The sequence below is a fragment of the Myxocyprinus asiaticus genome, chromosome 49 (genome assembly GCF_019703515.2).
Source record: "Myxocyprinus asiaticus isolate MX2 ecotype Aquarium Trade chromosome 49, UBuf_Myxa_2, whole genome shotgun sequence".
Classification (NCBI taxonomy): domain Eukaryota; kingdom Metazoa; phylum Chordata; class Actinopteri; order Cypriniformes; family Catostomidae; genus Myxocyprinus; species Myxocyprinus asiaticus.
Genome location: NC_059392.1, coordinates 14,173,582 through 14,189,614, shown reverse-complemented (window position 1 = coordinate 14,189,614; position 16,033 = coordinate 14,173,582). Strand labels below are relative to the sequence as shown.

Genomic DNA, 16,033 nt, shown 5'->3' with positions numbered 1-16,033 from the left:
CCACGTTTCAGTCTGATATTTTGTTGACTCAAGATTGTTTAAAATAATACTAGAGCAAGTGATCCCGCTCTGCGCTCTACTGTCTCTCCTGAGCTCAAATATCGGGAAGCCTGCTGGTCTCGCTCGCTCTTGCATGCTTGTAGTGTGCGCAACACTTAGTGAAACACAGGAGGCATATTTTGCGCTTATTCAGCACCGAACGCAAGATGAATGTTATGGAATTTGCTGAATTTCATTAAAAATTTCATGTTGATGGTTTTTTAATTCTCTCTGTTTCACAAAAGGCCCTGCCCACACGCTGCGCACATGGATATTTACACATCACGATATACACACTTCAGCTAAATCTCTATCGATTGACCCATTTTATCTTCGCCATGATATATATCGTCATATTGCCCAGCCCTAGGTGCATGTCAGGCTATTCCAAATATAAATATGTATAAAAAAAAATTTAATCTTTCATCAAGATGCTTATTTTATTTTATTTAACATTTAACCAGGCAAGTCACTTAAGAAAATGATTCTTAGGGTGTGTTCACATTTGGCAGGTTTGGTTAGATTAAAACGAACTCTGGTGCGATTGCTCTGTTAGTGCGGTTCATTTGAACAAGTGTGAACACTGCCACCCGAACCTTGGTGCGCACCAAACAAGTGGACCGAGACCGCCTGAATAGTGGGTCTCGGTCCGCTTCTAAACGAACTCTGGTGCAGTTCGATTGACATATGAATGCAACATGGACCAAAGACGTCCAAACGGATCAAAAACAGGAAGTAATTTGCCTAATACTGACCTCAAGCATACCTGGTTTTTGTCATCATAGGAGCTATGTTGCCCATTACAGTTCGGTACAGGCGTCGGAACCGCCGTCAGCCATCCTTGCAGCATATCTTCATTTGTGTGTGCAATGGAGGAATTCCTGGCCCTGTTTTGACTCCTTTACACATTTTATTAGCTCTTCGTTTGTTCTCAGCTGGTAAAAATACCACTACATATACATACAGTATATAAATATAACGAGCGCATTTAGCCCAGCAGCCAGCAATGTTTTGGATGTTTGGCAAGTTCCGTCGCAAAATAAACATCATAAAAGCTGTCCAATCAGGTTGTGACTTTTTCCTGATGGCTTTTGTTTTGTATCGATAGGTTCAGTGTTAAAAATGCCAGTGTGAACACTAAGCGAACCAGGACTAAATGTATAATTTTCTTTTTTGGTCCGGACCAAGAGGACCAAGAGAACCGAACTACAAGTGTGAACACACCCTTATTTGCAATAACAGCCTGGCAGAAGGACAAAGCCTCCTAAAAACCAACAAACAAACATACAATACACTGAAACATACAAAGCATAAAACTAGATGAAAGCCCAGTAGGGACACTTACTAATAAATAATATAATTAAAGCAAAACATTAACCAGAACATTTACGTGTCATCTAAAATGCTTGTTAATAATGTTTTAAAAGCCAAGATAAAAATAAAAGTTTAGATTAAGCAATTTTTGCACATTTCTTCCAACAAGGAGCAGCAAAGTTAAAAATTGAGTGACTGTAAACATTTTTCTTTTAGGAACATTCAGTAGAATGCAGTTGAGTATGTTGAAGCATGACGTTGTAATATAGCTTGAAGATAATTCAGTGTCAAACCTAACAATGAATGTTTTATAGATGAACATGTACCAATGATGTTCACGCCTATTATGCAATGACGACCAATTTAAGGTGGAGTATAAACTACAAAGATGGGTCCTATAAGGCACATTGATCATAAATCTAATGGCTGCATGATATAAGACGTCTAGATGGTCAAGAGCACCTTTGTGTGCTCATCTGTATACAGTGTCTCCATAATCCAGCAAGGGGAGAATAGTTGTCTTGACAAGGTGTTTTTTAGCAGACGTGGTGAAGGCTGATTTATTCTGGTATAGGAAGCCGAGTCTACACTTCATCTTCATTTATAGATGTGTTACATGATTAGTGAAGGATAGGGAGCTATCAAGCCATATCCCAAGATATTTATAGGAAGTGACAGGAAATAATAAATGTAATAACTTGCTCCGCCTTCTAAACGACTTTGCTTTTCTGCTGATGTCACCAAGCCCTCCTAGGGCTCGAGTACACTTTGTTTTTCTGCGTGTTGTGCACGGTTGTGTACTCAGCCTTTCAAAATATACTCTTTTGACTGCAAGCCTAGATGGACTTGTTTTACAAATGCACACTATGACTGCTTTATAATATCATTTTGGCATAGTCAGCTGCAAGCCCATGCACCTACTCTCTGTGTTTCTTGAAAAACTGGACTGCACTGTGCTGAAGATAACATTTCTGCCACATGGAAAATCGAGGTATACTTTGGCCTTTTACTATACATTTCTTCATCAGTTTCACTTGGAAAAACATAATTTATGGACTTAAAAAGTGTTGCGATGCTGTTTCGTGTTGACTTTAAAGCTCGACAGTGCCTGCCACGTGTAACCTACACCTTTTATTTCTGCAAATAGCCATCCAGGTCCATGTCTCTGCAATTTGATTTGTCACTGTGACTCTCTTGACTGTGTAAACAATTGTTTTTTTTCCACAATGAGGCGAAGACAGCAGTGTTAGTGAACTGCCAATGGAAGCATTCACATCTATGCCTTGTCTGCTGTCTCGATCTGTTAATTAATGCAGAGAATTATTCACCTCTGCTTCAGTCGCCATTTTGAAGTTTTGTAAAGAAAGAATAAAGAAAATGTTTCATAAATATGTTATTTTGGGGGGCCTGGGTAGCTCAGTGAGTAAAGACGCTGCCTGCCACCCCTGGAGTTCGTGAGTTTGAATCCCAGGGCGTGCTGAGTGACTCCAGCCAGGTCTCCTAAGCAACCAAATTGGCCCGGTTGCAAGGGAGGGTGGAGTCACATGGGGTAACCTCCTCGTGGTCACTATAATGTGGTTTGCTCTTGGTGGGGCACGTGATGAGTTGTGCGTGGATGCCGCGGTGGATGGCGTGAAGCCTCCACACGCGCTATGTCTCCGCGGTAACGAACTCAACAAGCCATGTGATAAGATGCGCAGGTTGACGGTCTCAGATGCGGAGACAACTGAGATTCGTCCCCGCCACCCGGATTGAGGTGAGTCACTATGCCACCACGAAGACTTAGAGTGCATTGGGAATTAGGCATTCCAAATTGGGGAGAAAAAGGGGAGAAAATCAAATAAATAAATAAGTAATGTTATTTTTGGGGACAGGGTTGTCTGTTTCATTAATTAAAAAATCTTACTCTTCCAATACTAATTGCATACTCGAAGAGCAGCTCTTTATAAATGTATGGCTCTAATGACTACTTTATTCCCTAGAAAAAAAAATTGCAATTCGTAATGCGTAGACAGATGTGACTAAACTGCAAAAATGGCACACAAAAACAAATCTTCAATGGCAACAAACCCTGTCCTGCGCTCATTGCCACTCAAATTCCAGACCCTGGGTTGGTGCTTAATTAGTGTTATTAGCCTTCACCAAACCCGGCTGATTTTATTTTGCCATGGTGACAGCTTCAGCTCCATTTCTCCGTTCACTGGCATGAGGTATTTTAATTGGCTCGAGCTCTGCGATCCACTCAGCCCTGACAGCGCATGGAGACGGACGTTCACCACAGTGAGAGACATGTAAATGGCCTTTCTATGAAAGAAGTGTTTTTTTTTTTTTAACCCTCGCTCATATTCCTTCAGAACAGTGAGGACACTACGAGCTTCCCCGAGCTGTGCGCCGCAGTTATGTGACAACTAAGCAATCATTAAAAATTTTGATGGCTGTGGCACGCACAGGCCCATCTCCCAGCTTGATGTAAAGAAAAGCACACAGCTGTCTTTTGTATTTGCTTTCTGTCACCGACGAGAGCTCAGGCCTTATTTATTCCTTCTTATCATCGTCTCTGCAAAGACAACACACCTTCACTATATCATGTATACACATACACTTCATTGTGCCTACATTAAATTCTCTGTATGTTGTCGAAGGGTAGTAGACTCTAGAGACTAGGTGCGCTATGGGCAATCGTTATTGAAGGTATGGTATTTGTAACATCGGTTCAATGATAGCAAATAAGATGCATGCAAAATTGATGAATTCAAAATTGCTTAATTTAATCTCTTTAAACACTTATAGGATAGGAATCAGAATGCCAGTTGTTGGCAAATGATGAAATCATTTCATATTTCAACAGATCAACAAATTGGGCTATATATTTAATACAATTCTTCTCTTAGAGGCATAAATGCAATCAAATAATTGGTCCTACTGTAACTATATAGACTCTGTGGTATCTGGCACCAACACATTACCAGCAGATCCCTCAAGTCCTGTAAGTTGCGAGGTGGCGCCGCCGTGGATCGGACTTGTTGGTCCAGCACATTCCACAGATGCACAATCGGATTGAGATTTGGGGAATTTGGAGGCCAGGGCAACACCTTGAACTCTTCATCATGTTCCTCAAACCATTCCCAAACAATGTTTGCAGCGTTGCAGGGTGCATTATCATGCTGATAGAGGCCACTGCCATCAGGGAATACCATTGCCATGAAGGGGTGTACCTGGTCTGCAACGATGTTTAGGTAGGTGGCACGTGTGTAAAATTGATGTCCACATGAATGGCCAGACCCAGGGTTTCCAAGTAGAACATTGCCCAGAGCATCACACTACCTCCATCGGCTTGTCGTCTTCCCATAGTGCATGCTGGTGCCATCATTTCCACAGTTTTATGGCGCACATGTACACGGCCATCCATGTGATGTAAAAGAAAATGGGACTCATCAGACCAGGCGAACTTCTTCCACTGCTTCAAGGTCCAATTCCGACGCTCGCGTTTTTGATGGTGGACAGGGGTCATCATGGACACTCTGACCGGTCTGCGGCTACGCAGCCCCATACGCAGCAGGATGTGATGCACTGTGTGTTGTGACACATTCCTTCCGTAACCATCATTAACATTTTCTGTGACTTGTGCCACGACCTTCTGTCGGTTCGAACCAGACGGGATAGCCTTCATTGCCCTCTCACATCGATGAGCCTTGTGCGCCCAACACCCTGTCACCGATTTGTGGTTTGTCCTCCTCGTACCACTGTGAGTAGGTACTCACCACTGCTGACCGGGATCACCCCACAAGCCTTGCCGTTTCAGAGATGCTCTGACCCCGTCATCTGGCCAATTGGTCATTGTCAAAGTCGCTCAGGTCTTTACTCCTGCTCATTTCTCCTGCATTTAACACGTTAACTATGAGACCTGATTGTTCGCTTACCATCTAATCTACCCAGACCTTGACATGTGGCCTTGTTAGGAGATGATCAACGTTATTCGCTTCACCTGTGAGTGGTCATAATATTTTGACTCATCAGTGTAAAGTAGTTGAACTGGTCTTCAACTGGTTCAGGTTGACTTGTCAATCACCTCCTGTCTAAAACCATAATTATGGGTCTACCTTAGCATTCTTAACATGTCATATTTAGTTACAAGCATTTAAAGAAAAATCCTTTGCTTAATTTTGCACAATATTTTGACAAAATTTGCTAGAGCACTCAAATTGTGTGGTCTTACAAGACAGATTTGCCATAATCAGAATCAGAATCAGATTTATTGCCAAGTGTGTTTACACATACAAGGAATTTGTCTTGGTGACAGGAGCTTCCAGTGTACAACAATACAAAAACAATACAAAAACAGCAGCAAGACATAGATAATAATTTAAAAAAAATATATATATATATATATACACATACAGTACGTACATACACACACAGACACACACATACATACATACACACATACGTAGTGCAAATCTAATACAAATCTGTTATCTGTTATGTACAGTACAAATACAATCTGTTATGTACATTTGCACATTTTTTTTTGTTTTTTTTTTTTCAGAGGAATGAAATGGCAGAAGAGGTTGGATGTGTTGGATAAATATAAAAAAGACTAAACTGTGTATTGCACATAGTTATTGCTCAATGGGGCAATTTAACTGTTCATGAGAAGGATAGCCTAAGGGAAAAAACTGTTCCTGTGCCTGACGGTTCTGGTGCTCAGAGCTCTGAAGCGTCGGCCAAAAGGCAACAGTTCAAAAAGTTAATGGGCAGGGTGAGTGGGGTCCAGAGTGATTTTTCCAGCCTTTTTCCTCACTCTGGAAGTGTATAGTTCTTGAAGGGGGGGGGGGCAGGGGGCAACTAATAATCCTCTCAGCAGTCCGAACTGTCCTTTGTAGTCTTCTGATGTCTGATTTCATAGCTGAACCAAACCAGACAGTTATTGAAGTGCAGAGGACAGACTCAGTGACTGCTGAGTAGAACTGTATCAGCAGCGCCTGTGACAGGTTGAACTTCCTCAGCTGATGAGTCAATGTGTGTCTCCCACTTCAGGTCCTGTGAGATGGTAGTGCCCAGGAACCTGAATGACTCCACTGCTGCCACAGTGCTGTTTAGAATGGTGAGGGGGGTCAGTGTTGGGGTGTTCCTCCTAAAGTCCAAAATCATCTCCACCGTTTTGAGCGTGTTCAGCTCAGGGTTGTTTTGACTGCACCAGACAGCCAATTGTTCAACCTCCCTTCTGTATGCAGACTCATCATCATCTCGGATGAGGCCGAGGACAGTGGTGTCATCTGCAAACTTCAGGAGCTTGACAGAGGGTCCTTGGCGATGCAGTCATTGGTGTAGAGGGAGAAGAGTAGTGGGGAGAGCACACATCCCCTGATTGTACAGGTGCTGGAAGGGAGTTTCCCCTGTCTCAGAAGCTGCTGCCTGTCTGTCAGAAAGTTGGTAATCCACTGACAGATAGACATGGGAACAGAGAGTTGGTGTAATTTATTCTGGAGTATAGCTGGGATGATGGTGTTGAAAGCCGAACTGAAGTCCACAAAAAGATCCTTGCATATGTCCCTGGTCTGTCCAGATGTTGCAGGATATGATGCAATCCCATGTTGACTGCATCATCCACAGACCTGTTTGCTTGATAAGCAAATTGAAGGGGATCTAGAAAGGGTCCAGTGATGTTATTCAGGTGGGCCAACACCAGTCTCTCAATTTCATGACCACAGACATCAGGGCGACAGGTCTGTAGTCATTAAGTCCTGTGATTTTTGGTTTCTTTGAGTCAGGAATAATGATTGAGCGTTTGAAGCAGCATAGAATATCACACTGCCCCAATGATCTATTGAAGATCTGTATGAAGATGGGGGCCAGCTGGTTAGCACAGGATTGAAGACACGCTGGTGAGACGCCGTCTGGGCCTGAAGCTTTCCTCGTCTTTTGTTTCCGAAAGACCCGGCTCACATCATCTTCACAGATCTTAAGTGCAGGTTGAGTAGCAGGAGGGAGGAGGAGGGGGGTTGCAGGAGGTGTTGGTGTTTTTGTGAAGTGAAGGTCAGAGTGGGTGTGGGGTGTGAGATTGGGCCTTTCAAATCTGCAGTAGAACACATTCAGGTCATCAGCCAGTTGTTGGTCCACCACAGGGTTGGGGGTAGGAGTCCTGTAATTTGTGATTTGTTTCATGCCACTCCACACTGATGCAGGGTCGTTAGCTGAAAACTTGGTTTTCAGCTTCTCAGAGTATCTTCTTTTAGCCACTCTGATTTCCTTGTTCATTGTGTTCCTGGCCTGATTGTACAAGACTTCATCCCCACCCCTGTAAGCATCCTCTTTGGCCTGACGAAGCTGTCTGAGCTCTACTGTAAACCACGGTTTGTTGTTGTTGAACTTTAAATAAGTCCTAGTAGGAATGCACATATCCTCACAGAAACTGATATATGATGTAACAGTATCTGTGAGCTCGTCCAGATTGGTGTCTGCAGTCTCAAAAACACTCCAATCCATGCAATCAAAGCAGGCTTGTAGTTCCCGCTCTGCTTCATTGGTCCATCTCTTTACTGTCCTTACTACTGGCTTGGTTGATTTTAAGTTCTGCCTGTAGGTTGGAAAAAGATGAGCCAGACAGTGATCAGAGAGTCCCAAAACTGCTCTAGAGACAGAGCGATATGCATCCTTTATTGTTGTGTAGCAATGATCCAGTATGTTCCTGTCTCTGGTGGGGCATGCAATGTGCTGTTTGTATTTGGGTAGTTCACGTGTGAGATTTGCTTTGTTAAAATCCCCAAGAATAATAATAACTGAGTCCGGGTATTGTTGTTCTGTGTCTGTGATTTGATCAGTCAGCTGTTGCAGCGCGGCATTCAAACACACGTTTGGCGCGATATTCACACTCACAAGAATAAACGAGGAAAACTCCCATGGCGAGTAGAACGGCTTACAGTTAATAAAGAACGCTTCCAAATTAGGACAGCACATCCTCTTTAACGTTGTTACATCTGTACACCATGTTCCACCGCCTCTCGTTTTCCCAGTTAACTCCGCGATGCGATCCGCTCTGAACAGCTGAAAACCCAGCAGATGTAACGCGCTGTCCGGAATGGCTTCACTCAGCCAGGTTTCTGTGAAGCACAAGGCAGCAGAGTTCGAAAAGTCCTTGTTTGTGCGGGTGAGGAGATGTAGTTAGTCCGTTTTGTTAGGAAAAGAGCAGAGATTCGCTAGATGAATACTCGGCAGCGCTGTTCGAAATCCGCACCGACGGAGCCTGACCAGCGCGCCTGCTCATCTACCTCGCCTGCGTCTCATAGCATGTTTAAACAACACAGCCGCGCCTCTGACTAAAATGTCCAGCAAAATCTCCGAATATTCAAAAACCGGGAAAAGGTTGTCTGGTATATGCTGCCGAATGTTCAGCAGTTCGTCCCTGGTAAAACTGACTGGAAAAATATTACTAAACACAGGACAAACAAATAAAAATAAAAAAAGAACTGAAGAACTACACACTGAGGCAGCCATTTTGTTGGTCATATAGAACCATTTTTGGCCCATTCATCTTGCTCTCAAAGTTTTTAACTATTGATTTTAGTATATTTAATTTGAAGAGTCTCCAGTGCCATAGCTCTTTGACAGGTCTCATTAACACAATGGGTATCGTGTTCTCGCTGGATCAGGTTCCTGGACGAGTTGACGCTGGCCAGTCTTTTCAGCGGCATCATGTGATTGTCAGGAGCACTGCTCCGAACCCGAATCCTCACTAGAACCAGAGGACTGAGATTATTAGACTGAAGGGGAGGGGGTTGTTCTTGTGTTTTACAGGGGATGGTTGATGTATCTTATTGTGATGTGTTTGTTTGGCAGGGGTGTAAGGGACTGAGCTGCTGTCACGATGGATGCCCAATCACAAGGCCAGCAGCCGCCAGTGCCAGTGTTTCAGCCACAGGTACGACAGCCACCTGTCTGACTCTCCTTCACTTTTTTCTTTACTTCCATTGCACTTTATTGCATTCTATCTCATATGTAAATGCACAGGTGAGTAAATGATGACAGAATTGTCATTTTTGGACGAACTATCACTTTAAAGCCTAGACTAGCTTTTTTGTGATCTGGTTATATAGTCATTTCAGTTTTAGTCTAACTCACCACCTTGCTTAGCAGCATGAAGCACAAGCCCCTCGCCCTCTTCCACATCCACATCTTCCCCCATCAAATCTCCGTGTCTGTCAATCCACCCGCAGAGAGACAGGCAGTGGTCTGCTCTGGCTGTCTCTCTGCTTTTCAGGGTGAGAGGTGATAATGAGATTCTGCTCACTGCACAAGCAATGTTTCCTGCTCACAGGAGCCATCATGTGTTTCTCCTCCATAATGCTAGAGACAGAGATGTTGAAAATCTGCTGCTTTTAGCAGTCTTTTGCTCTTTCTCCCTCCCTCTCTTCCTCTTTCTCTCTCTTAATCGCTCTTTTGTCATGCTTCCTTTTCATAACTCTGGACTAATTCCCTCCAATCATCTGACTCCCAATTGTTGTAAGAAATCTTGTGGTAACTGTTACATTCAGATTTTCAAATGTTTTGTTTACGTTAAGTGAAACATTGACATGACTCATATTTTAGAAAATGTTTGCATGATTTCCACGATGTTGGACAGGTTGTAATTATCAGGGAATGTTAAAATATTGATTTCCAGGCCTGGAAAATGCATGGAAATATATTAAATCTTAACAGTTTTTGAACATTTCTATAAATTGTTTAAGGTGTTCTTTGCTCTAAAAAATGAATCGGCTTTGAATTTAATCGAAATTGCTCTGGTGTAGGGTAAATATTGCTTGCAAACCATAATGATATTCGATTTGCAAGCAAATTGTTCTTTTGAGTTGGTTCTTTAACCTTTTATGCTCTGAGGGTGTTTTTAAAGATTTCCTGTTTCAGTGGCACACCCAAAATTAAAGGCTTATTAAAAAAAAAAAAGTGTCAGGTGTTTGGTATCATTTTAAAGAAAAAAAAAAAAATAATGATATAGATTATGATTCTTAGATTCTTAGCCTAAGAAACTGCTGAAAAATCACAAAACAATGTGAGCCAAAAATGTCCTTTTTTTTATTATTATTTTTCTGATTTGACATTATATATCTCTGGTTGTAAATAAGGTGACATTACAAAAATTAAAGTTATAAAAGTTATAGCATTACAAAAATAATATATCCTAGTGTCCAAAAATGTCTCCAAGTGTCCAAAAGCCTCTCCAAACAAATTTTACAGAAGAACTAATTACACATGTAAACACAACAATGACTAAAGGTTTGCATAGCATGCAGACATGATTTTTGTAATGAGATTTCGCAGAAAGAGTTTCATTGTGTGCCATTTGAGTCATCATTGAGTCTGTGTCATGTACTTGGCGCCATCTCCTGGTGGCCATATATAATTAGAGTGACTGATCACATAAATCTCTGCCAAAATATGGAGGACAATCACTACTGGTTGGAGCAATTTGAACCCAATCCGATAGCGTTCCATGACGCTGCATCATTTCTGATGACGTCATCTGATCCAGGAAAGCTAAAGGGTTTGTAGCCAGATAGCAAGATGCCAGATAGCCAGATGCTGTGTGCAGATTGTGCTTCGTATCAATTATCTAATGATCTATCCATCCGTGGGCTCGTTTGAAAGATAATTGCACCTCTAAGTAATGATATGTGATATTTTATGTTTAGTGAAATTATAAACGAAAACGCGGCATATAAGCAACACCTGTTCACATGAAACATAAATGTCAAATACATATTTTGTCTGTGAGTTAAACAAATAGACTGTTTGTATTCTACTCTTTGAGAGTTTTCTAACAACACATGACAAATGGCTATTTGATGAGTTTGATGTTTTTACTGATAATAATATATGCAGTGCACATTTTTTTTTATTTTTATAAATTATAAAAATGGAACACTTCTGATTTGTCTGCAAATTTCAAAGCACTTGTTCTTTGCCATCCATTGTAAAGTAGAGCTTCTAAGCTTTCAAACGATACCTACTTTGTGTTGGTCAAGGCTGTGGTTATTAAAGAGTTAATGAATCGGTTGAGCTGGTTAAAGTTTACCTCATCCAAATATGTAAATCCCATAATTTACTCATCTTCATGTTGTTTTAAACCCGTATGACTTTCTTTTTTTCTGTGAAATGCAAAAGATGTTGACAGAATTTTAGTCTTAGTCACCATTCACTTTTAATGCATCTGTTTTCTATACAATAAAAGTGAATGGTTACTGAGGCTAACATTCTGCTTTATGTGTTCCACTGAAGAAAGAAAGTTATACGGGTTTGGGAAAATACAAGGGTGAGGGTAATACAAGGGTAAATGATGATGGAATTTTGGGTGAACTGTCCGTAACAATTTGGTCTGAATTATCCGTCAAAGAATCAGTATGAATAAGAATAATTTTAAAAAATCCTTAGCCTATGATCACAAACAATAGAAATTAATTGGCCAAAAAGTGTGTAAACCTGTTTTATACATATGCTGAGTACAGCTGGGAGGCACAGCTGAGAACTTCAGGACCGCTGTCATAAATAAAATATACAAGACATTTGACTTTAGTAAGAATGTAACACCCAAGGTATGTTTAGCAATGGAAAACACCATGACAGCTTAAAAGGATGACTTTTACAAGGCTGAAGGATTTCACTCAACAAGTATCCAAGTTCAACTCTTATTCCCTCAGAAAAAAAAGCAACAACAAATTCTTAGAATCTGAATTGTGTATGCAATCACAGATACGCTATTTCACCGGTGATATCATATCTTAAAGTCTCTGAGGTTTGATGGATATGCAGAGGAGATGTCGGATGAGTTGGTAAGGCATGCATATTTTATGGTGCATTTGCTCTCTGAGCGAGTGGGAGGGCGAGATCTTCAAATCCGATTTTAATCGGCACTGCAGATTTTTTCGTCAGAGCAAAATCCCTGTGTAAAGCAAGGAGAGCTTTAAATACTAAAGCAGACTGAAGAGGAGCACAAGTACTAGTGGGTGAAGAAGGTATAAATATTGCATGGGCTGGGCTTGGAGAGAGATATTGATGAAAAGAATGCGAACAGGATCTGTTGCTTTGTTACCCCCCCACCACGATGGTCCCCCCTCGAGAACCCACCAACCAACACCATTCTTCCACATCTTCAGTGCTTGGGTTGTCCTTTCCCTGGCAGCCGCTGGCAGTGTTGTGCTGTCAGCTCACACCTAGTCTCCACACTGCTGCCGCCCTGTCCTCCGTCATTCTCCTCCTCTCTCTCCTTCTTGTGTCCACTGTCATCCGGCTGCATGTCTGCATTTCTGTTTTTACACTTGTCACCAGTGGCCAACCCTCTATCCTTTGCATCCTTTGCTCCTATGATGTGCTGTTCATTTGAGTCATTTCCCAGCATGCACTGCTGCATCATTTGTCCCCTCTGACCTGTCCCTCTATTGTGTGCTATTTTTTTAACAGAAGCGCCATGCATCATTTTTAAAGATTAATAAAAAAACATTTTATTACGAATACATAAAGTTGCCCAGCTCAATTGATGCCTTAATTGGTGGCTGACACAAGACTTTTACAAATCTGAAGGATTACAACAATTTTCAAAGATTTGACTCTTGGGGAAAATAAGCAACACAACATGTTGGGTCCAAGCAGTGATGAATATGCAGTTTCGTTGGTGACATGATATCTTTAAAGTCCTTGGGGTTTAATGGACATACATAGCAGGGCTTGACATTAAGCATTGTCCTGTGCTTGTCCTCTAGACAAGTAAATTGGTCATTCACTTGTCCGAGTAAAGTTTCTTGTCTGAAGAGAAAAAAGGTCATTTAAGTTAAATGCTCAAGTAAAATGTCAAAGTTTCTGTTGACATGTTTCCTAAACTTACGACCGATGTCCAACCTAATAGTGTACCTATGCAATCAACTCAATTCTCTGTGACATAAATGTAAACTGCACTGGGTAGGGGAGGAGGCTATTGTCATATGATGATTATTTTATGTCACGTATAGTTGTCAAAAAAAGAAAAGCCTCCATCGCCACAATTAACAGCATGGGTGCTCACACTTCTATGGAATGAGATCTACTTTTTCATCATGTTATTGCAGCAAGATCTACCATGTACAATAAAAGCTATACATTATCACAATTTCAAAATGTCAGTAGTCTGTAGTGAAATTTGACGATTCTCAATACCAGCTTCAATACTACAACAAATAAAAACACTTAATAATATGTTAATTATGGAAGAATGATTTCAAGTTCTTAAGTAATTATTCAAGACTAGGAAACAGTCAGTAATAAAATAACAATTAAAAACAGCAATAGATAGAAATGGATTAAAAATAATAGAGCAAATTAAGAAAATTCAGTCCTTTTTTAACAGCAGTAGGCTATCAAGCATTCAAGTAAACATTCAGAATGAAATGCAACATAAAACTACTACAGGTCTATACTGTATGATTATAATACATTAATACTTTTAAAGCTACTAAAGTTACTCAGTCAAGAGCAGTGAGTGTTTTCTTGTTTTCTTGTTATGGTTGTTTGATTATTATAATGACACTCTACACTAGATGGCAGCAGGTATATTAGTTTACATTTATACATTTGAATACAAATCCATTTTTTTCTCCGCTGTTTACGTTAACTTTAGACATCACTCTCTGTGTTTACATGAATAACTCACCAAGACGGGCATTTTGGCGGAATTTTGAAATGCATTTGATCGTTCAGGTGTGCATTTGCGCGAGCATTTTCGGAACACACGCGCCTGTTCAGCACACACACATACCTTGCCTGTCAATCAAACAGGGCGCAGCTGTTACTAGATCGCTAGTGTATTATAAAATTATGCACTCTGGATTATTTTCAATAGCAGAATAAGAACATGAACTTTGTAATAAGTGACACAGGCCAAGCCTATCACAAATATAGCCAGTTATTTTTCATTATTGACGTTTTAATAAGTCTACTTGTCCAGTTGGGCAAATAAAGTTCTCTTTCACTTCCCGGACAAGCGGATAAGCGTTAATGTCGAGCCCTAAATAGGATATTTTGTCAAGACTAATGAAGCCTTTTTATTATGAATACAGAAAATTGCTCAGACCATGCAATAGAGCGCAAATGGGCCCGCCCTATTTTTCAGCCATCATGGTTCCGGAAGTATTTTTCCCCATTAATTTTTTTCATAGGGATTTAATAAAATCCTTTCTAAAATATTTCTAAGCCATAAACCAAACCAACCAGCTCTAAGGGGAATCACAGCATTACAAACTTTGATTTGAAGCAAAAAGGTATTTGAAAATTGGACAAAAAGACAAAGGTAAAAGATTGTGTATTTACCGTCTGTAATCTTCTTCCTAACGATGTTCCCGCCATGGTGCACGGTCTGTTATTTTGCATGCAGCTCGCCACTTTTTCAAGTTTATTTCGACGGCACACATATGTTCTCTGATGATATCCATCCACCATTGTTTGGACGACCTCTTGTTCACTGGCCAGCCAGATGCGATTATTAAACCACAAAGGGGTTGCAATTTAATTACATAATCTGCAGGCGGTGCTCTTGTGCAGCTTTGTTCAAAACACATGTGAGGTTTATGATACAGTGGTTTCAGAGAGGTTCCGTGGTCATTCCATGTATTTCGTCTTGTACGTAACATAACAGATATGCTGCGTTCTGTTGCGTTTTTTTTTAATTTTTTTTTTACCTGTGCTGAGCGTTATATAACAGTGCTCCAAATTCAAATGAATTGGCTGCTACAAGTTACACAAAAAATTAAAGAACAAAAATATGACACCAGGTTTTGAGGACAGAAGAGGAGATGAGAGCATTTCACCATATTTGGAATGAGTTGCTCATTCAAAGGCTGTTGTATGCAACTTAACACAAAGTTCCTGCAGTTTTCCTCCAAAATGAAGGTTTGAATATTTAACCAGAATGGGGTTAAGAAACAAGTTAAGAAATTATTACAGAAATGTTACTTAATAATATTAATAATAATAATAATTCTTATTATGATACAGTTGTTATACATCTTATTGTAGTAATACTTCCTATTATTGTTATTATTTTTATTAATATTATTAATATAATAGTAATAATAATAATATTCAGTTTTATAAAACAATATAATATTCAAGTTTACTGGGTTGATGGGATTTCCCCCTGCTGCAAGAGCCGAATTGTTTAGGAAACATGGTCTTATTCCTGCTGAAAAAATGCAAAAAATGCTTCGCTTGTGATATCTACAAGTCCCTGAGGTTTCATGGATATGCATAGGCGATTTTGTCATTTGTCAAGACTCATAAAAACTTTTATAATGAATGCTAAAAGTTGTCGAGCCCAATTCAAGGTATATTTGGTAACTGCCTAACTAGCACCTCCCCTTTGCTTCACCTGTGTCCCCCCATGCATTATTTTTGTTTTCTTCACTTCCCACAGAGCCAAAATGAGCTCACACCCCTCCTGCAAGCTGCAATCTGTACAAACTGCGTCATGACGTTGTTGAGTGACCCCGGCGGTAGTCGAGATCCTCGGCTGCTGTGGTTCATCTTGTGTCAGCTCAGTGCTCTAAATTGTGTGACAGTGCAAAGCCACGGATGAGACAAGCTGTCAGTCAGGGTGCCCCTTCTGCCCTTTGAAGGCGAGGCCAGGGGGCAGAAAGGTGCCGCAAATGGCCTGTGAAGTTTA

General features: G+C 40.7%; 1 protein-coding gene across 1 annotated transcript in view; it reads left to right on the top strand.

Annotated features, from left to right (window-relative positions):
• Window positions 1–16,033, top strand: part of nek7 (NIMA-related kinase 7) — a 98,544-nt gene that overhangs the window by 25,767 nt on the left and 56,744 nt on the right. The window contains exon 2 of the mRNA XM_051693827.1: window positions 9,190–9,271. Coding sequence (XP_051549787.1) covers window positions 9,218–9,271 — 54 coding nt within the window. The 5' untranslated portion in view covers window positions 9,190–9,217. The remainder of the gene's footprint in view (window positions 1–9,189; window positions 9,272–16,033) is intronic.